Source organism: Acomys minous, assembly GCF_964271855.1.
Source record: "Acomys minous genome assembly, chromosome: 19".
NCBI classification, from domain to species: domain Eukaryota; kingdom Metazoa; phylum Chordata; class Mammalia; order Rodentia; family Muridae; genus Acomys; species Acomys minous.
The window spans coordinates 55,168,100-55,192,814 of NC_140499.1; the positions used below are offsets into that span (position 1 = coordinate 55,168,100).

A 24,715-nucleotide genomic window follows, 5' to 3' on the forward strand; every position below is an offset into this window, starting at 1 on the left:
TTTTCAAGCTTGCCCCATTCATCGATACCCACACATTAATAGTGGGAGACTTCAACACCCCACTTTCACTCAAGGATAGGACTTTGATTTCAAAACTAAGCCGGGAAATAACCTCATTAACCAATGTCATGAATCAAATGGATCTAACAGATATCTACAGAACTTTCCACCCAAACACAAAGGAGTATACCTTTTTCTCAGCACCCCATAGAACGTTCTCTAAAATTGATCACATAGTTGGTCATGAAGCAAACCTCAACAGATACAAGAAGATTGAAATAATACCTTGTATCTTATCAGATCACCATGGTCTAAGGCTGGACTTCAACAACAATAGAAATAACAAAAAGCATACCAACACGTGGAAACTAGGGAATCTTAATACAGATGTTGAACAGCCTTTTAAGTCATTTAAATTATTTTTAATAAGGTGTAAAGCTCTTAAAATAAGATGTATTGCTTGGTCATCATGTGGGTCCCCTAATAATGGGCTTGGCTGCCTTCTCTGGCCTTAGTGGGAGAGGATGCACTTAGTCCTACTGTGACTTGATGTGCCAAGGAGGGTTGGTAGCCCTTGGGGGCCTCCCTTCTCTGAGAAGAAGGGGGGGGGAGTGAGTGAAGGTGGTGTGAGGGTGGGACTGGGAGGAGAAGGGGTAGGGGCTGGGATCAGGCTATAAAGTGATTAAATACCTAAATAAATTAAATAAAAATATGATTTATGAGATTACAGCTGAAGACTTCTGATCAGAAGAATGAATCTACAAAACTTGAATTTAAAAAAAAGCCACTGCTTTGGCTAATAGATAAATACTGGATTGTATATGGAAAATGACAAGATATAGAGAGAACAAATAGGAATCTACTATATTAACCTAGATAAGAGATGATACAGGTCTGGGAAGTAACCATAGCATGTATGACGGGAATGAGAAAAATGAATTGATTCAAGAAACTTCTTGGCATCATATTAAAATGCAAGAGTTGACTGAGCATGGGTAGAGAGGAGAGGAATATCAGGGCTGGCTCCAGAGGCCTTGGGAAGTAGTGCACAGTAGATTGGTAACAAGTTACAATGGAGACATTTGTACTTAACGGTCAGGTTCTTTCTGGGACACGCTGGGTGTCTGTTGGTGGGGCCAATGCTGACACATTTCATCAGCTGGTGGAGATACAGGCTTGAAGTTCAAGAGAAAGATCTGGCCAGAAAATAAAGAGTGAAGCATCCTCACAGAGCACTCGCCGGCATTCTCTCACAGGTGCTCACGTGGTAGCCAAGGACTGGGCTTCAGCCAAAGGAAAGAAAAAGAGCTACATGGAAACTCTACACAGTTCCTCAAATTTGTTTTTATTTTAACATTAAAACCACTACATAAATGATACTTTATTACTGACTTGATATATGAACTCGATCATACGCATGTTGATTTATTAAGTGATCATTAAGTGGGTACCAATAATTCACCATGACAGCGGAGGCACAGTAACATACAAACATACAGGTTTTGTACAGGGTAGGAATTCTGCAAGGGGCATAAAAACTTCACAGCAACCTTCTCCCAACATCATAAGCAAAGTAATTTCTGCATCAAATACAAAAGGCTTATCTTCAGATGACTGCGAACAGTCCAATAGGAAACAAACCTGCTTTATAGTTATATGATACACTTCAGATAGCAGTGCATTATGCTGCCTTACACCTATTTTTACTCTTGGTATTTTTGTTCCTTTCCAGTATTCCAGAAGTACAGTTCACTTTGAGACCAATCTTTTATTTCCACATTGAAAGGAATTTATTAACAACCATAGTCTGAATTTTGAATATACAGAAAGTTAATATCATAACTACGTATAAGACTGTGTTGACCATTTCTAACAGGTAAGGGATGTGCTAATAAATTCTGTCATATTTACAAAAATACACCTACACAGAAACTATAGCATCTAGAGTGCAACTCTGTTAACATCTCGTGTTCTTATTTTTCTGTGTGAACAAAATAGAGTTTTAATTATCTTTGGTTGGGCACTTTTGAAATAAAAGCTAAATACATAAAATCATTAAGTGAAAATCGCTAATGCTTCTCTATTTATAGATATACTTTTTGTATATATATGTATTTGTTACCCAAAAATATAGTCATTTTGAAAAGGAAAAATGTATGTGAAATTTGTTGAAAAGCAAACATTTGCAAAGTGGAATAAACTCAGTCCTTGAGATTTCTTACCAAATAGGTCCACTTTAATGAAATTATCTTTTTACTTATCATAAATTGGTCTATTGAACATGAACTCCAAAGAAAATAATTCTGCAGTGTCTGTAAACATTAGAACTTGGGGGCGGGGCAGAGAAACTGCTTACAACTAAGCTCAAATTGTTACACAGTTATATGTCCTCTGACTTAATCTTTAACGAGAACTTTGCTTCCATGCAGGAACGGTAACAGAAGTTATATGGACTTTAATGATTAGCAGCAAGCCAAAGGACTGAATTGCTTGTTTGCTATCTAAGGAGCATCTACATAAAGCAGGAAAGGCTCAAAACAAGAAATAAAACACTTCTTTTCCGTCTGATAATTTCAGATTGCTCACTGAGTGTATAAAGATTTCCCGCATCATTGCCAAAATATTAATCGTATGGCAAATCTGTTTATTCTCTTGAAGTTATCTTGAAGCCATCCCATTAGTTCGCAAGCAATGTTTACCTATAGCATTCGCATTTGGGTTTCATCTTAGGAAGGACAATAAAACCAAAATACCACAGCAGGGAACTATGACTCCCTGGGGACATCTGAGTTTTCTAGGAGCTTTTCATCAACTGATTGAGGGGAGCAGTGGTGTCCACAGCATCCCTGATGCAGATCCTACTGCGCCTTTAAAAGGTAACACTTACTTCTCCTTTTTAGCCACGCAGATACCAATTCCTTCATCAGCTTTCCTTCACTCTAGGAAAACAGTCAAAAGTACTTCCGTCCTTTCCTCATAACTCAAGCTACCATGTGAACATCAGGAATCCAACCACTGTGCCAAAGCAAAGTGGTTTATTTTCACCTCAGCTCTGCCAGCTGGTTTTCCAGGAGCAGTACTCCGATACTTCGTTCTGATGCTTTTCAGTCAATCCAAAGGGAGGGCTGCATGCACCAACCGGAAAACCGTCCCTAACCAGATTGGTAGCTCCGGTCAGAATTCATCCGTGTGCTCTCACACCTGCCCTCTTAAACGTTAGTAGCCTCTGAAAAAGAGTCGGTGGGACCACTGTTCTTTTTGACCTCCAGGTTCTTTTTAGCCTTGAATGTCATGGACACCTCCGAGTGAATGGCATCCAACCTCTGCTCGCACCGGAAGGCTGAGAGGAAAGCTTTTCGATAGTTGCTGTTCATCCAACCATAGAGAAGGGGGTTGGCGAAGGTGGAGCACATGGCGATAATGTGGAGCACTGTGAAGATGAGTTTGTATTCCTTCAGGTCAAGGACATGGCTGTCAATGTCCACCGCCAGTTGGAAGGCATGGAGGGGCAGCCAGCTGACTGCAAACACCACTACCACACATACCAGCATTTTGGTTGTTTTGTGCCTTCGCTGATGGTAGTGGTCACTCGCAGCTCCGGGACTGACGTGGTTCTTCAGCTTACTCCAGATACGGGTATAGGAGAAAGATATGATGCCCAAAGGCAAAACATAGAGGATTAGCAAAGTGGAAAGGCTGTAGACTGTGCCATACACGCTCTTCTCCTCCCCAGGCCATTTCTCAGTACAGGCCACAATCTCAAAGTCTGGAATGATCTCAATCAATGAGTACTCCCGGAAGATGGCCAGGGGACTTGCCAGCAGGGCACTGATGCCCCAGGCCAGGCCAATAATCAGGAAGCTGATTCGCTTGGAGATCTTGCTCTCCAGGTGGTAGACAATGCAGCGATGGCGGTCCAGAGCGATGACCGTCAACGTTATTGTGGACACTTGTACTGCTAGGCCCTGGGCATAGGGCACCAGGTGGCACAGGACTGGACCCATTTTCCACTCCCCCATTAAAGTATAGGTAAGAGTGAATGGCAGGCACAGGGTGTTTACCAAAAGGTCTGCCACCGCCAGGTTGGCGATGAAAAAGTTGGTTACTGTGCGCATGCTCTTGAATTTGATCACCACGTGGATCACCAGGGAGTTGCCAACTACCCCCAGCAAGATGATGGAGCAATAAGCCAATATGAGGACCACCTGCACCTCAACGAGCTTGGTGCTGTCTATAAGTTCCGGTTCCGGGTCAGGAGGCAGTTCACCTCTAGGAGTGGTGTGCCCTGGCCCAAAGGGCTCGACCTTTGCTTCCACTGTTTGATTCTCACCTGCCTCTGCACCTACTGGGCCCATCTTCACCACCACTTCAGTTTCACTTGGCCTGCAAACAGCACAAGAATCTATAATAAAAAAAAATAACACAGGAAACCACTAGTGAAACACAACCATCCGAAAGGGTTTGGTTTAGTTTAGGATGAGCTCCTCTGGACAGCCATGCTCTGACTCGTAACACTGGAGATCACATAACAGCTTGATAAAGCAAGTCTATTCACAACTAGGGTGGATCAATCAATCGGGTATTTACAGTATCAATTATCATGATAAGAATGCATTTTTGTTTTATTTTGTTCTAATTTATTATAATTTATTCAGATTGCATCCCCATTGTTATTCCCTCATTTGTGTCTTCCCATTCCTAAGTCCCCACCCTCCCTCGCTCTTCTCCCTAATCCCCTCCCCTAGACCTCTGACAGAAGGGGATCTTCTCCCCCACTATGTGACCACAGCCTATCAGGTCTCCTTAGGATAGCCTGCTTCCCCTTCCTCTGTGTGTCCACCTGGCTTCCCCACCAAGGGGAAGTAATCAAACGGGGGGCGGGGGGCACCAGAGTTCATGGCAGAGGCAGTCCTTGCTCTCCCTGCTCTCGTGGAGAATGAACTGTCCACTAGCTAGGTCTGAATAGAGGTCTGAATAGAGTTTGTGCAGGTGCATCCACCTGCCTTGACTGTCTTTTTTGTGGTGCATCTGAACCCTCTGGCTCCTTCCATCCCCCCCACTCTTCCATACCACTTTCAGTACTCTACCCAGAATCTGGCTGCCAGTTAGAGCATCTGTTCTGATCCCCTGCTGGGTGGAGTCTCTCAGAGGACATCTGTGTTGGACTAATAGCCACTTATAGGTGAATATATGCCATGCGTGTCTTTCTGCGTCTAGGTTACATTTTTTATAGGAGAGAAAAAGTTCCTCAATGAATGAGATTAAATAGATTCCATTTTAATGCAATTTGAATGTAATAAAATCTGTCAATTTTATGATTGCCATGAAATCAACAAATTAACTTTAAAGAAACGTGTCACCCTCTTAACTGTTAGAAACTTTTAAGGACACAGTGTAGAAAAGCACAGATAAAGCCTACGCTGAGTGCTGGATCTTGGGAAGAATAAAATAAGGCAAAATGAGTGCACTCTCACATGGCTGCTTTTTCTTTCACTTCTTTTGCACCTAAATATCCCCCCTCCGTGTGTGTGTGTGTGTGTGTGTGTGTGTGTGTGTGTGTGTGTCTTTTTCTTTTCTACATGAACGTATATATATGTTTAGGTGTACATATGCATCAGTAGGCAAAACTAAACCTCAGGTGCAGCCCAAGTTGTTTTTGAGACAAGCTTCTCACTGGCCTACAAGTCACCAACTCGGCCGGTCTTTCTGACCAATGAACCCCACAGATCCAACATTCTCTACCTCCTTAGACCTCCTATTACAAGCACACTGTTGTTTTGGTTTTTACTGGGCCACTTGGTGTTTAAAATAAAACCTGTGTTGAGATGTTGCTTCATTTAATGGCCAGAAAGTAACTTCCCACATAATATAGAGCAGAAGCCTACAAAGTTACAGCATTCAAAATATGCCCGGGTTTGAAGTTTCCTGCCTACTTCCAAATAGAAAAGTTTGGGTCCCTTTCTTTCCCTCCTGCCCTACATCCCATAACTTTGCAGCCTGTGTGATATGCTTCACTCAATATGTTAATTAATGCCCTTAAAGTTTAAAAAGAAGAGATAAGCATACTAAACTTTCTTGTTTCCTTAAGTTGCCTCATGATTTAAAGAACCCCTAACTAGTCTCCTGCCTCTGTCTCGCTCCCATCTCTTCTCATCTTTTCTTATCACCAAAACCAAACTGCATTGGTTTTGCTTGGCTCAGTTTCTAACCATAATTATTCTTATAGCTGTGCATCTTGTTTCTAATTTCCTTTCTTTCTTTCTGTTTCTTTCATTCATTAATTTATTGGCTTAGCAGGTAAAGGCATACACGATTCATCATGGTGGTGCTGTGACATTTACTGAAACATGCATTCAGCCAACCTGTATCCTGAAGGGAGAACCTCGCTGGGTGTTAAGACAGCTGATAATACCTCTACTAGATTGCTTAAAACAATGTGTTTGCTTGTACTGTAAATTCATTGTTAAGTGTATAAAAGCACACCAGATTCAATACCCTAGCGGTAACACCTTGCAATTGTGCATATGTTCATGAAAGGTTTCTTCTTAGTTCAGAAGGTCTTTTAATGAGTTTTGGTTTGTTTATCAGTCATAATAGCATCTACTACCATTGGTTGATGAACTGTGTTTAGTGAGCACACTCACAGACAATGCTGCCTGGCCCCCACGTGACCCCCACCACCTACGCTCCACTTCACATCTTTGCTGCCTCTGACCTGCTCTGTAGCATGAAGCTGCACAGAACCTTCCCTCACTTCCAGTCTCCCAAGTATCGGGACCTGGCTGGGTTGACTCAGTGGAAGGCACTTGGAGCATGAGGAGAGCTGGTTCGGTGGGTGAAATGCTTGCCATGCAGGTATTGGGGAATGAAAAGAGCCCTTGTAAAGCAAGGTGCTTAGTGAACATCTGTACTCCCAGCTCCTTTGCAAGATGAGACAGGAGAATTCTCAGAAGCTTGTGGGTCAGATATCCTGGTGGACGCAGTTGCAAACAAAAGACCCTGTCTCAGAAAGAATCAAGGTGGAAAGTAAGAACCTGAAGTTGTGCTCTGACCACTGCATGTGTGCAGTGTCCCACTTGCACACACATGCCTGCATGCATACATACATACATACATACATACATTCCTACATACACATATACCCTAAACACACACATCATATATGCCCTACACATACACCACACAATACACACACATACATACTCTACACACATACCACCCCTGCACTCACACACACTTATACTTATGAACATGCATGCACACACGTCGTATACTCACAAACCTACACACATCATACACACATACACAATTTTTAAAAGTAAACTGCATGAAGAAAAAGCAAGATGAAGGAAAAAAAAAAACCAAGGCTTGTTCCTTCCTCTCTCTGTGCCGTGGGTAGTGCTCTGTGGCCCTGAAATCCACAATGTACATCTCTTGTGACAGTTTCACGTGGCTGGGCCTGTTTCGTGGGCCTAGGTCACACACACTACCTCTTCCCTTGGGGTATTAATGAGGCACTGTTGTTGCGATCCCACATTGGCCTAACTTTCAGTCTCTGCCTCCCACTAACTACATGACCAGTTCTTTGCATGAATTCCTCTCTTCTACATGCCTGGCTGGCCTTTCTTCTTTCATGATCTGCTCCAAGCACATTTTAATCTGCTCTCTCATTAAAACAAATAACTGCCCCTTAGTATGACATTCAGGGCTTAACGCCATCTCTGCAGAAGCTCTGTGCTGATGCCCCTTGATGGTGTCCCAACCCACACCTGCTCTTCCATCACACTCAATGGGTACCGAGTCTGGAATGCCTCAGGCTTCCCCAGGCCTCTCTGTCCTCTGTGCGGTGAACTGAGGACTCCATCACTATCCTGGGTATCCAGACAGCTCCTGCTCCCTTCTCCCACTGCCCATAGCTCAGGCCTCACTACTACGACAGTACCACGTGTCCAACTTAGGACAGCAATCTCTTTGCAGATAAAACTGGAACTCCTAGATTCACTGCTTAACCTTGCAGCGCACCATCTAGTACATTAAAGCCACGCAGTAATTGGACAAGCCCAGTATACAGCTAAACAAGAATACATGTTTACTAGTAACTACTACCACCTGTTTAACGCAAGGAGCATGTCCATCCTGTTCTTTACCGAATACCACAACACTCAGGGTTCCCTGCTGTGCCGTGGCAGCCTCGTGCTTGTGTTCTTGTTCTGAATCAGGCACTTGCTTCTGCAAGAAGTTTGGCCTAAGACCTTTTTAATCCAGTTCTTGATTATAACCTTTTAAGTTGCACGCCAGCATACTCCTCCACACTGATTTATTTTATTTCAAATGCTTGTATCTATTTCATTCTCCCCCCCTCCCTCCCTCCTCTCTCTCTCTCTCTCTCTCTCTCTCTCTCTCTCTCTCTCTCTCTCTCTCTCTCTCTCTCACACACACACACACTCCTAGGCAGCTGGGGGGTTTTTTGCTGTACTGGCTTAGTTTTCATAGGTCAACAATAGGTTTCAAACAGAAGGTTCCAGGGATACCAGCCCCACTCCCCATTGTGGAAACAGCATTTGAACCATGACCCATCTGCTATCCTGTACCGCTTCCCCCAGGCTGAGATGATGACCTTGGAGAGCATAGTTACCATATGTGTCAACTAGAGTAGAGCACACTCCGAAAGTTGGAGTTTGAAGGTTGCACAGACAGAGCTGAGAATAAGCACCAGGTTGAAGGGCAGCAGGAGGAGGAGGAGTGCATTTGATTCATTGACTATTTCCTTCGCTCTTTTCAATCCTATTCTCTTTGCTCTGAAGTCCTTTTACTTAAGGCTCCTCTGCAAGAATGGTTATTGATCCACAAGCTATTACCTTATGAACCGGATGAGCCGCACTTAGGCACAGTACTAGTCCTGGGCTGGGGCAAAGCATCACCCAGAACACTGAATTTAACATTTGCTTCTGGAAAAGTACTAGAGAAAAGGAGTCCAAGAGGACCTGCCCTGTGTGACAGTCAGGAGGATGCCCCTAAACAAGCCAGAAGCAAGTGGGGGGGGGGGGTTGGGTAAGGGGGGGGAGGGGAAGAGCTTTTCCTTGAAACAAGGCAAAATGCGACATTCAGGTTATTTGAGAAATTCAAAACTACTAATAGTGCTGTTTCCTTGAACAGGTGCACCTGTAGCGAATTTGTTATAGAAGCACGTGAGGGAAATGAATTTTTTTCTTCTTCTTCTGAGGTTGAATGTGCCTTAATGATTTGGAAAGCGTCACGTGCTTTGACTACAGGATGAAATCTGTGGGTTTGCAAGTTACTTCTGCGTCAGAATCACTCCAGGTGGGCAAAGCTAGACAGCCTATCAAGTATAACTTCCAGGAATGTTTTCCCAGGGGAAAACCCCCAGACATTATGAGGCAAACAATAATTGCCTGCACCTGTTTGTCCTTCTGGGGAGGGGAGGAGGGACGTTAACAATACTACTTGTGATTGCTTGCCTAAGTAGAGCGATGGGTGGATCATTTAAAAGTCCCTGAATGCTTCTCTTTCCGGTATTTGTGCTTCCTGTCTAAGACAGACAGCGGTGTTGTCTCCCGCATGCCACTAGTTTTAAAGGACTGGTCCGTGCTAAGAAAGGCATTTAAATGTTAATGTGAGCTCCTGCCACACAACCATAGATTTCTGCAAGTACGTGGTGATGCCGTCTAGGGGAAATGAATGGAAGTCTAAATAAATGTCTATTTTTGAATAGCTTTGGAAAATCCAACCTCACCTTGCGCTTAAGAAAGTGCTTGGCTTTTAAAAGACGCGCGGTAGAATTATATCTCACTGCCTCAGACTGAGGACTCGACCAAGGTACAGTCAATAACCTTCCGTAGGAAAGGAAAAGTCCAGCAAAAGAAGGAAACAGAAGTGGGAATGGCACTAACCAGCCTAGTTCCCCTGTCCCAGCTAAATGTGGGGAGGAAGGCGCCCCTTAGAAATACCTCCCCATCTCCTGTTCCCGTCAATCCCCACCCCCACCCCGTCCCCCCACAGGACCCCTGGTTCCTTTAGGGCTGGCTGCTCATGATCTCAAGAGAGCTGTAGTTTGAACTTACTGCGACGACCCTTGTGTTTCTGCTCAGCCGAGGAAGCCAGGAATGTGTAGCCAACAGATTATTTAGACAGCTAGTTCCGAGGCGGTCCTGGGTGACTTCCAAAGCAGTTCAGATTCTGTGTGGGACAGAGTGAGCTGGCGAGCAGGAGCCGGAACGGGAGCCTTTGCAATGCTGTCACCACCTGGCTTCTCCGAGGACCACTAAAGGCCACTGACTGGATCAGGGACCCCGCGCTGCACGGCACTGCGCAGAGCCCAGTAGGAGGGGAGAGGGAAGAGGGAGGAGGGTCGGAGATGGAGATGGAAGCGAACCCCGCCCTGGAAGGAAACTACACAGGTATCGGGGCTGCAGAGCGATGGCCTCGCAGAGGAGTGAGCCAGATAAGTTCCTGGTGGCCAGGACCACTGTCGCCAACCTCGGTAGCATCTGCATCCTATGCAGCGCAGCTCCCCAATCGCACGTTGCTACCACTCCCAGCAGCAGCAGCTACTCTCGCTCCATTTAGGACTTTATCTAATCCTCAGAGGAAAGTCGGAGGCAGGGGCAAGCCCCTACTGCAGGGAGGGAGCTGAGGTCCCAGCTACTTGAAAGGGGGACAGATACCTCTGGTTAGTGGGACAGCGTGAGCTGGTGAGTCAGGCTGGAGAGAAGCTCTGTACCTCAACGCCCGGAATCTCATAGGGTTGCGACTTCTCTTGTGTAGGAGCAAAGAGCCGGCCCCAACGGAGCTGTATCCCAAGGACAAACTGCCGGCACGCCTTTCCACAGAGCGGGCGCAGGGACGGCGGTAACCCACGTCCAGAGTCTGGTGGTCCAGGAGCAGCGATGCCCTTAACAGGTGTTTATGGAACCCTGTGCCTTCAGATCACAAACCCGAGGTGTCCCCGCGGTCCACTGGCAAAGGCTGTCATTCAGAAAGAACCCAGAGTACAGAAGGGGGTCTTAAACAAAACAGTCTTTCTTCGTCCAGTTAGTTGACTTCAAAATTCTTTGCCCTTGGGTCTTAGAGCATCCAAGATTTCAGAGGAGCAGGTAGCAAGCCTCAGCAAATGTTCCTCTGGTTTGAAGCCTGCCGGCTGAATTCCCTTGTAGGAGTAAAATAGGACAGATGGGACATCCACTCACCAACACTGGCAGGGCCAGGGAGGGGCGGTCCTCAACTTTACCCCCCCCCCAAAAAAAACTTTTCATTCAAAGGCAATCCTTCCAGAGGTTTGCTGCATGTCTCTTTTCTTTCATTAGTTTTTAAAGGGGGCAGTAAAGTCTTAAATCAAGGAGGCTTGCAACTGGAAGCCAGGCTTGCCTTTTAAACACATGGTCTCCCACGGATGCGCAAGTCCCCTCACTGCACTGATTTGTTGTGTTGCTTTGTTTTGTTTTTAATTTCTGAAATGAGGATGGATACACGGGTAATCAGAATTTCTCTGAAACATGCAAAAAAGCTGTCGGGTTAGATTAGGTTTCTCCATCTAAAAATAAAAGTTACACTTAGCTATTTTTAAAAGATAACAAACACACTCCCCGTGTAGTATTAATGACTCCTGTCATGTGAGAAGTGGGTTTTCAAGTCCCGTGAGCTCTGACCATCACACATGCTAATCTTATTTCGTAGGGCATATTTAATCTGAAATCAACCTCCAATTCACGTGATGTCATGCTAGAGAAGATACCTATAAAACAGTGTTGCTTGAGCCTTTCAATTATCAGAACACAAAAGTAAACAGATGTGGGAGTGGGCATGATGGTTTACAAGCTCTGCTTAAAGTCCCTTTGCAAGTTTTTTTTGTTTTTTGTTTTTTTTTTTTGGTTTTTGTTTTTTCTGCTGTTGTTGGGTTTCTTTGCTTGATTTGCTTTTCTATTTGTGTGTGTGTGTGTGTGTGTGTGTGTGTGTGTGTGTCTGTCTGTCTGTCTGTCTGTGTGGTTTAGGGAAATAGCTCTTGCTCATCTATATGCTTTAGCCAAACAGATTTCATATTTACTTTTTTTTTTTAAGGGATACTGGGGAATGAGGGAACCTAATACGTCACAAGTGCTGGAGTGTCCTGCCTTTAAGCTGCAGCTTCAGGCTTTTTTTTTTCCTGGTTTTGTTGTTTGTTTTTGTTTGAGGACTGTATTTTGCAAAGTTTCCCAGACTGGCTAGATATGGATGGGCTCTGTAGCTCAGGCAGGCCTTGAACCTGTTTATCATCCTGAGGAGTTGGGGTTGCAGTGGGCAGGCGGGTACCATCGGGTCCAGCTTTCCGTGTTTCTTAGCATCAGGAAGGTGAAGAAGAGACTTTGGAAGAGTAGCACTTCCTCGAAACACAGAGTAAACACAGAAGCAAATATCCAAGAAAGCTGATGAGCAGCATTGCTGAGTGATTTTAATCCATCTCACCAGCAGGGATTGCACTAACCACTCTCCTCTCAAAGCACTGGCTTTCAAAGGCTGCTAAGTGAACAGTGAGCTCACTTCCTTGCAGGCATGCCAACATTTTAAAAGAGTCACATGGCTCCATACGCCTCTGGTCAGCAGCTTCCTTAATCACAAAAGACCTCAGGGACCCAGGTCATCCAATAAAGTACAGAATTGGACGAGAAGCTGGTCTATGGGTGAAAGTCACTTTACACTACAGCATATTATCCACATGGCTTTGCCAACTGGTGACAGTGCACCTTTATTTGGGTTCTGAGTAAAGTACTTTAAGGCATCCACGTTACAAACCACGGGAACGATGACACTCTGAGGCAGGGCCATAATAAGCCTGTGGATGTGGGGAAGTGGTGACTAGTCCAAATGGAAGCAGGATCATCAAATCTGATTTCTCTTTCGTCGAGTACTTTAGTTCTTTGGGCAATTTTATACCTTTCCAGAACAGGTGCTAACCTTTCCTCAAACAGGGAGAAGACAGGAAGCCCCAAAATGCATATATAGTTAGGGCCAGCAGCATTGGTGTGAGCTAAGGTTAGACTGTGGGGGCAAACAGAAAACTGTAAGAACTTACTCAAGCCGAGAAATACACAGGACACACAGGAGCTGAAGGCAGAAGCCTGCTCCCAGGTTTCCATAGCTGCCCTGCAAAAATCTACATTTAATACACTTAAATCTCATTTTTACAAATAAGCAAAATTCATATTCTTAAAAACATAGACCTGTGAGATGACTCGGAGGGTTATGCAGGTGTCACCAAGCCTAACAACCTGAGTTAGATTTCTGGGGCTACTCATAATGGAAGGAAATTATCAGTTCTTACATATGAAGTACACACACACACACACACACACACACACACACACACACACACACCCTGAACACATACATACCTACACATACCACACAGGCAGACACACACACACACATATATATATAATATATATATATATTATATATATGCATGCATACATAACCTACACACATGTGTAAATGTAATAAAGCATCTTTTGAAATGAAATGGTACAAAGTCATTTTTTAAAAGTCAAAATTGAAAGTGAGCATATCAAAATAAGTGAGATGGTAAGTAGACTGAGAGGTAGAAGAAAGAAAAAAGGGCAGAAAGGGTAGAGCAGTCCTCTGTACAAGTGGGGATGGTCTTCAGGGGATGTCTGAAACCGTGATAAAGCTTGATTATAAAGTTTGACTCTGAAGATATTAATAACAATAACCAATAAAGAAATAGAACAATTTTAATATCAGAATGTGATAAGATTTTTATGAGCGCGCCTCTCTTGAGTATCGCACTGTAGTTAGCATTCTTGTGATGATGGGATGTGACACCTCGTCTTTATCTGAATCACATCACTATTGTGCTTTGGGGCCGTTGCTATAAAACAAGAGTTGTGAAGATCTTTTCCCAGTCTGTAGGCTGTCGCTTTGTTCTGCTGACAGTGTCTCCTGCCTTACAGAAGTTTCTCAGCCTCATGAGGTCTCATTTATTAATGGTTGACCTGAAGGCCTGGGCTGTTGGTGTTCTGTTCAGGAAGTTGTCTCCTGTGCCAATGTGTTCCAGGCTCGTCTCCACTTTTTCTTCTAACCAGTTTAGTGTCTCTGGTTTTATGTTGAGGTCTTTGATCCACTTAGACTTGAGTTTTGTGCATGGTGACAAATATGAGTCTAATTGCATTTTTTTACACATAGACATCCAGTTAGACCAGCACCATTTGTTCAAGATGCTATCCTTTTTCTATTGAATAGATTTAGCTTCTTTGTCAAAAATCAGGTGACCATATGTGTGTGGATTCATTTCTGAGCATATACAGGGGGAGAGGGTCCCCCTCAATCACAGTCATAGGGGAGAGGAGTAAGGGGAAAATGGAAGGGTGGGAGGAATGGGAGGATACAAGTGATGGGATAATGTAATGTGAATAAATTAATAAAATATATTATAAAAAAAAAACAAGAGTTGCTTATCCGCAGTGATTTCTACACTACCAAAGTCATTCTCAGAACGAACGGAGGTGGCCACCAAGTGAAACACAGCCTGGGAGCAAACGTACTATGGATACACTAGACATAGAAGTGACTTATCCCCTGGGCAGGATAGACTAAGACGGCACAAAATTTCACCATATTGCCCCAAATGACATGCAGTTTAAACTTATGAGCTGTTTATTTCTGGATCATTCCATTTAGTGTGTAGAAAACTAAAAGAGTGGAATGTAAAACCTTCCCTAAAGGGCAGACTAGAGAGATATCTGCAGTCTAGACTTTCAAGAGCCTCTTGTCTTATAGCCTCTGGTGTTATTTGATACCTGATAATTCCCCTCAAATATTTAAAGTATGGCTCCTCCCATAATTCCCTCCACTCCACTGCCTATTCCTCAGCACATACAAATATAAAAGGCAGAGGGCCACAGATCGACTGCCTTGTGTGCTAGCTTTTTGCTACTGCAGTACAGACAGGAAAAAGCCAGCCCTGCTGTGGGCGGATGTGTGTAGGCTATCAGTTTTGCACCTCTGCCTTAGATGGGGCAGCAGGTCAACATGGAGGCTGTAGAGTGGTCTGACCTTCTTACATCAGGAGAGTGGGAGCAGAAGGGAGAAGGGGGTAGGGAAGAGTGGAAGACTTGCCTGGATCTGTTTATTTTCCCTCCCACTAGTCCAAGCCACAGGACATACCTTCACCATGTGCTCCACACAGAGGACCTTACAGACCTCCCACCTAACACCAAACACGTCATTTTTTTTTATCTTATTTCTGGGTGAACTGGTATTCATAATCAAATTGCTGCAAAAGACCTTTTGGTTAATGGAATAGTTTGGATGTTTCAGACAGCTGGGGTGAGCAAATTTGAGAACAGTTTGTCATTTAAAGAGAAAAGTTCAGTAGCTTCATTACAGAGATTCAGTTTATTGTACAAAGTAAATCATAGTGTGATTTGCTCAAGTGTAAAATTCATAGTGAGGGCAAAAGCCTCTCCCACATAGAAATAATTTCATTTTTATGTTGGTTAGGAAAGTAATTTATAACCATAATAAAAGGCAGCAATGACAAAGACAGAAAGTAAAACATCCTCTGTTCAGTAGATATATGTGCAATAAGAGTGATGTTTATCTGTGTTTTTCAATAGAGCAGCTATACACACGTGGCTATTGAGCACTTGAAATGGGCAAGTATGAGACTGAATTTTAATTTAATTTGAGCACTAAATAGCTGTGTAGGCACAGTGTAAGCTGTAGACAATATACGTCTAAGATTTTGCCACTCAGGATCCCCACTTTTGGAATATGGGTATAAATTCCCAAGACTAAGTTGGTCTATAGTTTTGGTTTGGGTTTGGTTTTTTGAGACAGGGTTTTGCTATGTAGCCATGGCTGTTCTGGAATTTGCTCTGTGGACCAAGCTGGCCTCAAACTCTCAGAGATCCACTCACCTCTGCCTCTGCCTCCCTACTACTGGGATGACAGGCATTGGCATTGGTTGATCTCTAATCTCCTGCAAACCTCAGAACCATACCAATGTGTCACAGATAATATTTCATTTCTTTACATGCAAACATACATTCCTTTAATGGTTGTCTGGGCCTAAACTGGACAAACACATTCTGATTATTCATCTCTGTTGTAGCTGAAATGATCGGTTATCTTGTGTGTGTTTACAGTACACTCCTCTAGTTCTTTTGAGGCAGGACATTTTAGGGTGCCTTTGACTTCAATAGAATTTTACCCCTCTTCGTGGGCTTGGCTTGGGATGCTACAGTCCCAGAAAAATCAACAGCCACCAGAGTTTCCCTGAGCCAGTGATTTTCTGGGAATTAGCTCATGAATTTAAAGAATGAAATTTATGCACCACAGAGGGTGCGCTTTAGAGAGTTGAGTATAGATTATAGCTGGGATAAAGAGGTAGAAAGGTAGACAGACAGACAGATAGATAGATGTTAGATAGATAGATGATAGATAGATAGATAGATAGATAGATAGATAGATGATATATAAAAATAGATGTGTGTGAGAGAAAGAGAGAGAAGAGATCTACTGTACAGCAAGAGAAATCTCAGAAAGCAGGGTGTCAGCAAGCTGCTGGTGGGTAGTTGGGTGGTGTTTCTTTTTTTCTTGTTTTCTTTTCTTTTCTTTTCTTTTTTTTAATAGAAGGAAGATTTGTTTGGGACCAACAGTTCCCGAGGCATTAAAGTCCATCATGATGAAGAGGTCTGGCAGCAAGCAGGCATGAAGGCTGGAGTAGCCACTAAAAATTTACATCTGAAACTGAAAGCAGGAAACAGGAAAAACAAAAACAAGAGCTGGGAATGGCATGAGCCTTTGACCTCTCAAAGCAAATCCCAGATGAAACACCTCTTCCAGCAAGGCCACATCTTCTAAGCTTCCCCCGAACAGCCACCAACAACTGGGGACCAAGTATTCAAATGCCTGAGACCTATGGGGGACATCTCACTCGAACCACCATATGCAGTTAAACTTTATTTCTTCTTCTTTTTTTTTACATTCATTCCTTTATTTGTTGTGTCTGTACATATGTACATTCATATTTATGTGTAAATGCTCATGTGGAGGTCAGAGGAAAACTTACAAGAGTCACTTCTCTGCTTCCACAGTATGGGTCCCATGGTGTGAACCCACTGAGCCATTTTGTCGCCAGATGGCGCACTCTTATTTTTTATTATTTTTTTATCTTTTACATATACATTTATATTATTACACATGTATAAAATAAACTATATTCAGCAAGAAGAACCACAAAGCAATCAGGGATTATATTACTGTTACATGCATAGTGGTCTTGGCTACTTGTATTTGGCAACCATAAAGAAAACATTTTCCTATCTTGGTGAATCTAAAATTCTGAGTGGAAATCAATATCTATCATATCTCATCCCTGTCAACTTGGAGTTCCTTAAAGGAAGCTAGGGTGTGATCTGAAAGAGAGTTGGCCCACCCTGTTGGCACAGCCCTCGAGTGTCCACGAACCTCTTCTCAGTTTCAGTGGAACAATTATGAAGAAGTTCTAGGAAAGCGAAGGCGATAACAAGACCCAGGAAACAGAACTCCCTGCCTTTAGCAAGGAGATTCTGGGAACTGCTCCTTTAGGGTCCCTGTCCTGTATTGCCAGCTTTTAAGTCTCTGTTCTTACCCATCGCTTTAGCATAAGTCTGAACAGGCAGGCAGCAAGAGATATACTTTAAAATTTCCCTTGTCCCAAGTTCACGCTGCATCGCCTGGACCCAAAGAAATGTACACGAGGAGAGAGAGAGAGAGAGAGAGAGAGAGAGAGAGAGAGAGAGAGAGAGAGAGAGAGAGAAGAGAGAGATGTAGCTTCTTATGTTATAGGGTAAATACTTTAGTTTAATGGTGCCCGGACTATCACAGAGTCAGCATGTGGCATGTCTTGTTCAGTGTACATTTTCAGAGGCCGCAGGAAAGCATGATTGAAGTGGTTAAGCTTTTAGCTGAAGGGAAAGTGAAATAAAGAGGGTAGAAGGCACAGGAGAATGAGTTTGTTTGGATTCCTCAGAGAAAAGCCTTTTTCGGCTTCCCTGCCGGAAAAAGTAGTTCCCTTCTCGCTTTAATGTCAAGGCTTCCTGAGAGATCATTAAATAACCTCCAAGCCCCGCCAGCCTGACTTAAATCACAGGCAGAACAAAGTAGAAATGGAATGCGGGAGCAGCTTCCAGAAATAGGAAAGGAGTAAACCACATTAAATCAGTGTGCCCTGGATAGAAGGAAGGGCGTGACACTGGAGAGGGCAGCTGGTTCCTGTGACACAGCTCAGGTACCCCAGCCAAGCAGCCAGAGGGGCTCCTAAGAGGGCACAGCACTTAGCTTCCTTTGCGGGGCAAAGGTCCAAGTCCCTGGATGGAAACAGCCCTCACTAATGATGCTTAATATATACAGTATTGCCTCTGCGGCACCTAATCAGAACATTCCGTGATGTAGTGATTATCCATGTAAGTGCTTCTCGAGGGAAAATCTGCTTAAAGTTTCGATAACATTCCCCTGTAACAAAAACTACAGCACCTGCACATCAGTGGCCATCGATTAAGCTACAAATCTTCAGTAGGTCATAGATGTATTATTTCCAGCTGGATCTGGGTCTGTGGTAGACACTAGCAGAGGCGACAGCTTGCAGCGAGTACCCGAACAAGCTTGACTTGTTCGCACCAGGGAGACATTTATTTTTAAATCAATTTCTCTGAATGCACAATTCATAAGTGATCTCTCTTTTTAAAAATTTGTTGACAGCCTTGGAAATGGTTCTATGGGCAAAGGCCTTGCTGCTCCAGGCGAAGGACCCCAGTTTCAGACACCTAGAATCCGTATAAAGCTAGACACAGTCTCCAGCACTGGTATTCCCAGCACTTCCACAGAGAGATGGGAGGCAGAGATGTAAGAACGCCTGGAAGTCCGTGGGCCCAGCCAGCCCTGTGCATAGAGCCACAACAGTAAAAGACTTCCGCAGAAGGTGGAAGGTGTAGCCTACCTCACAAGGGGATGCTGTGTCATAAGCATACACGCTATGGCATGTGTGCTCTCCTGTGTGCGCACGCACACGTGTGTGTGTGTGTGTGTGTGTGTGTGTGTGTGTGTGTGTGTGTGTAGGGGGTGCTGGTATGGGTGTCTACATATATACCACACACATATGCAAAAAAAAAAATCAATAGGTGTATTTTCTTTTCTAATATGTCTTTGGCTCGTCTTTGGAGTGAGCAGATGAGTAAGGATGACTGGACCAGAGATGGTCACGAGACGATGAATCTCACAAATTCCAGAGCCATTTTCTAAACTGTTTTCACCAGTTTGATTTTTTTTTTTTTTTTTGCGGGGGGAGGGGTGAATGTGGGTTGTGAAGACAGGTGTCTCATTCAGGAAAAGGGAAAACAACTAGTCACTCAGAGTAAAATGATCAACCTTAAACTGAGCAATAAGTAGCATTTGGTATGATATTTTGTTTGTTTGTTTTGTTTTTGCTTCTGTGGATTTGGAGCTTCTACTTCTGTTGTGAAGTTTTAATTGCAGATTCAAAGTAATTAAGCCGGATTGAAAGCAACATTTTGCTGAGAGTTTTATCTCTCACTGATCACCCCACTGGTTCTGGAATAGTGAGAGAGTAAATCCAAGAGTATTTAAATGCAAATGATCTGTGGTTAAAATGTAAATGCAGGGACATTTTTGCATAGAATTCAAAATTTAATCAGTGCAAATTTTCATCTGATTATCTGTGACAGAGAAAACTAGTGAATGGTAAAGAAATACAAACTCCCTTTTAAGCACTTCAATTCTTCGTAATAAAGATGTGTCATTGTAAAGCATATAGGGACAAAATTTGACACCTATTTTCAATATATAATTTCAAAATATATTTTCATGCAGCAAAACATACCTAAACTTTAATTTTTTGAGAGTATATTCAAAGCACTCTCCTGTAAGCTTACCTCTGAAATATGAGAAGAGAAAGAAGGTTTCAGTGTAATTTTCACCTATCACTGTGAAATGGAGAAATGGCTTTACTCCAGGTAAAACTCGCGTAGCCTGAGCAATGCATACCAGTTGTATTTCACAACCCACTACTATTCTAAGGGAAACAATCATATAAAACTCACACAAGCATTTTCACTGACCACAGCTCCTGTAAACAAATCTTCACCAAGTGCTCATTGCACAATGTCCCCAGAGAGCTGAATCACACTGCCAATTGTCTGAGTCCTACTAAGGGTATGAATGTGTATTAGTCCATGTTCTCTAGAGGAACAGAACTTATAGAACTAATCTCCAATCATGAGCTGCCCAATCATGGTACCTAGGGACTAAGTAATACAAGAGAGACAGGAGGAGGCGTGGGTCCAATATGTATATGTACACAAGGAGACATATATGCATATGTGTATATATATGGGATGTATTAGTGTAGCTTACAGCCTGTGGTCCAGCTAGTCCAACAATGGCTGTTTACCATTGAAAAGTCCAGGAATCTAGTATTTGTCCACTGGGCTAGATGTCTCCGTTGGTCTTCATTATATGCCACAATTCCAAAGAAGTAGCTCTAATGCCAGTGAAGGAGTGGACGTGGCAGAGAGAGCGAGAGCAAGTGGGCGAAAGGAATCAGCTCCCTTGCCCTTTATATGAGCTGCCTGTACAAGGTGTGGCCCAGACTAAAGGTGGATCTTCCCACCCTAAAAGATCTGGATGAAAGGTTTATCTACCCACGTTAAAAGTGGGTCTTCCCATTTCAAATGATTTGATTACTAAAAGAACCCCTCACAGGTGAAGCAGAGCTGCCCAATCATGGTGCCTAGGGACTACATAATACAGGAGAGAGAAGAGGAGGCTTGGGCTCAACGCGCCCTTCTAGCCCTGGTTTATGTCACCCCACCCCCACCCTGAGACTCCACTACCTCCTAGTAATACCACAAGGGGCAATGGAATCTTCAGTACGTGGATGCCGGAAGACATTTAAAAATCCAAAGTGTAGTGTAAGACTTTTGAATAAAGACATACACAAATCAATGGAGATTCCTTGTAGTCTATGATACAGCAGGTTTGGGGCTCCCATTTTAAAAAATGGAGAGTTTTATTTGTTTTTATAGTGTATATTGCATGTGAGATGACCAGGAAAGTGCTGTCTATGGGAGATAACCATAGTCAATATACTTGTAGATTGATGCTCTTTGTGGCTCTGCAAAGCACTTTGATTCTTTTTCCACTTGGAAACATCTCCCTCCAAGGAACTTGGCTGAGTTATGTGAAAGGAAAGAAAGTGAAGCCCACTGTGAGGCACAAACTGATTACACAATTTTCAGCATTGCAGACACTAATTGAAATAAGATATATTATATAGGGGGTATATTAATAAAAGTTAATAGATGGTACCAGCAACACAGTCAGCGAAAGAAAGAATTCTGGGTAAGACAAATACATTACACGCAATACACGCAAGATCAGAAACTGACCTGCTGTGGAACAAAGGCATAGATGCAAGGCTATGCTTTCGAGGAGTCTGAAATCATTGGCGTCCGTATGGGACATTAATCAAGTTTAATTCTTGGTAAATTTGTGTGAAACTCTGTAGAGGTTAGGCTCGAATCAACAGTAAATAACGAGCTAAATCTATTACCTTCCTTTGGCAAGTCAGCTGACCTTGGGGCTCCCACAACGATGGCTCTGTTCACGAGAGACTGAAAGATCACAGGACCACTCTCCCCTGCTTGCTTTTTGTTGCCTGGCAATGCCTTGCAGTTTCAGCGACAATTATGCTGTGTTACTTACCGTGGGTCAGAGATTCAGGGAGGCCAGAGCTGGATGGCTAGTCTCCGCTCAGGTGGCAGCAGATGGACAAAGGGATCTGTGGTGTTTTCTGAGACAGCAGCTTCCCTCAGGGCATGGCCCTGGCTGGCGTTGTCTGCGGGAGCTGGAGTGGGACCCGCGGTGCACATTTCTCTCTCCCCACATGTGGCTGTCAGATAGTCGGATGTCCATGGCCTTGGTTTCTTAAGCGGTAGCTTTTAAAGGAGAGTGCTCAAAAAGCCCAAGCAAAAGATTCCAGGTGTTTTTAAACTTTCTAGGGACCAGACTACCTCGTCTGCCCATTTGTTGGTGAAACAGGTCTCTAAAGCCGGACTGTATGAGGAGGAAAAACAGGGATGAATACATGATATTATAGAATGTGAGAGTTTCCTCACAGCAGAAGGGAAATAAGAGAAGAGTGGAAGACACCGTCAGCAGAGTCAGGAAAGCATCTTCATCAGCTGCTCAGCAGACACAGACTACTGTCCAAGACTAATAAAAAGTTGAGTACTAAAGAGGTAAATCATCCCATCCACAGACTGCCTAATGAGCCAAATAGGCCATTGTCAAACAAAGAAATACAAATAACCATTGCATATTTTTAAATAAATGCTCAACAACAACAACAACAACCACAACCACAACCACAGCAACAACAACAGCAAAATGTTCAACAGAAGCTTGGTAGTAGCACCACACACCTTTAATCCCAGTACTCAAGGGGTAGAGGCAGGAGGATCTCTGTGAGTTTGAGGCCAGTCTGATCTATAGAGCGAGTTCCAGGACAGCCAGGAATACATGGAGAGAAACCCTATCTCAAAAACAACAAACAAACAAACAAACAAACAAAGGTGCTCAGCAGTTTCAGGGCACAGGGGGTGGGGGTGGGATGTTGGCTCAGCAGTTAAGAGCTTGTGCAGAGGGCCTGACTTTAGGTCTCAGTACCCATGTCAGCTGACTCACAACTGCCTGAAACTCCAGCTCCAGGGACTCCTACATCTTTGGCCCCACGGGCATGTGAACTCACACACACACACACACACACACATACACACACACACACATGTGCAAATGAGTAAATAAATAATAAAATATATCTTTCAAATATTTCTTTTAAAAATACTCAGCATCCTAAGCTGTCATGCAAGGGCAAATTAAAATTTTCCTTGAGATTCCATCTCACCCCAGTCAGAATGGCTATAAGCAAGGAAGTAAGTGGTGACAATAGTCTCTGCTGATGGAAATGTAAACATTTTCAGCCACTATCAAAACTAGTATGAATGTGTATCCAAAGCTGATTCCTGAGCTGCACTATTCAGTTACAGAACTTCATGCTTACTACTTGTCTCTACGTCCACCAAGAGAGAAGCGAATAAAGAAACCATGATACATAAAACAGTGGAATTCTATGCAACCATAAAAAATGAAATTATGACATGTGCAGGAATGGATGGAACCAGGAATCATTATTCTAAATAAAATAAGTCAGGCATAGGAAAGTAAACTGCATGTTTGTTCTTATAAGAAGAAATGAGATTTAAGAATATATATACACAGAGTTATATACTTATGTATAATAATGTCTGTATGGCTCTGTGTGTATTTATATACATGTGCTTATGTATGTCATGAAACATGAAAGGGGATAAGATGGAAGGAAGAGTCTTTTAGGGGAGGAGAGAAACTGAGGGGTAATAAAATATGTTTAAGATCAGAGAGAAGAAAAGGAACCAGGTAGAGGAAAACAGAGGGGGGACAACTCAGAGCAGATTGTAATGACACTTACCATGAAGGTGCTATAATAAAACTCACTACTGTGTATACTACCATAAACCTTTTTAAGTGGGTAAAAAATACACAAAAGAAAATAAGAAGAGAACAAGGAAGGGAGAAAGAGGGATGGAATGGGAACAGAGAGAAGAAGAGACATACAGGAAATTGAGAAGGACAGATACCAGCCGAAACCATATGAATAGCTATATTTCAATACACAAGGTTTATCTCAAATTATGATACATAAAAATAGTCATCACTTAAATATTGAGTTAACTACATACAAAGAAACACATATGATAACATAGAAAGCTTATAACAAAATAAAAATTCATTTTAAAATCAAGGCACAATTCTATGTGTATATAACAATCATATATTTAAACAGGACAATGAAAAATGGGCAAGGAACAATGAAAACCCAGATTAAGTAACTATAATTATACTGCATGGACTATATTAATTTTTCATTCATCATTTTTCATTTTTCTTAAATTCAACATTATTTTGAGTAGCATCTGTACCATATACAATTGATGTTCTTTGGTACAGTTTAGGTATAGTGAGAATACACAACTACTTTAAGAAGTAAAAAATAATCAGACTGTTAGAGCCAAGACCAGAGGCTCCTCAGACCCATCTAGAGCTGGGTCTTTCTTTTCCCTCACAGCTTATTCTGTGTAGAGACCCCAGCCTGACAGACACCAAGCTGTCATGGACCAGCAGTAACACACCTGTATGACAGAGACACATTAGCAATATTGGCTCCTCTTCCCAATTTCTCCCACATCCTCAATGCACACATTCTTTTCTCAACCCAAGATCCTTGTCTCTCTACCTGCCACCGTGGAAACAGAGACAGCCTGACTACAGGTGAATCTTGTGAATTACTCATCAACCATGAAGCAAAGACCCTCCCCTTTCCTCTGGAACCTATAGGAAGTGACCTCCACTATGCCACATGGACACCATCACCTCAGAACCCTATCATGTTGTCTCTCTACAGTGTTAGGGCCTGATCTCCTCAGAGCTCCATCATGCTGTCAAGTCATGGTGTTGGGCCATGGTCTCCGTGTTTCTGTCATGCTATCTTTTCCATGGGATTAATGCCTCTTTGGATAAATGTATTACCAAAAGGACAATCTGC

General features: G+C 43.1%; 1 protein-coding gene across 2 annotated transcripts; it reads right to left on the minus strand.

The window, feature by feature from the left end:
* Positions 1–1,333: 1,333 nt before the first annotated feature.
* On the minus strand, positions 1,334–11,409 carry NPY2R (neuropeptide Y receptor Y2). Of its 2 annotated transcripts, none has more exons than XM_084769134.1 (2): positions 10,083–11,409; positions 1,334–4,383 (listed from the first exon to the last, which is right to left on the minus strand). In XM_084769134.1, exon 2 carries the CDS (start codon positions 4,353–4,355, stop codon positions 3,210–3,212), a length of 1,146 nt encoding a protein of 381 aa, XP_084625260.1. In that variant the 5' UTR covers positions 4,356–4,383; positions 10,083–11,409; the 3' UTR covers positions 1,334–3,209. The 2 variants fall into 2 exon arrangements, with proteins under 2 accessions (XP_084625260.1, XP_084625259.1); XM_084769133.1 differs by having other exon boundaries at positions 1,334–4,402.
* Positions 11,410–24,715: the final 13,306 nt, after the last annotated feature.

Bases quoted from the DNA above. Each gene is read 5' to 3' on its own strand.
- NPY2R (XM_084769134.1), bottom strand. From the start codon at position 4,355: ATGGGCCCAGTAGGTGCAGAGGCAGGTGAGAATCAAACAGTGGAAGCA.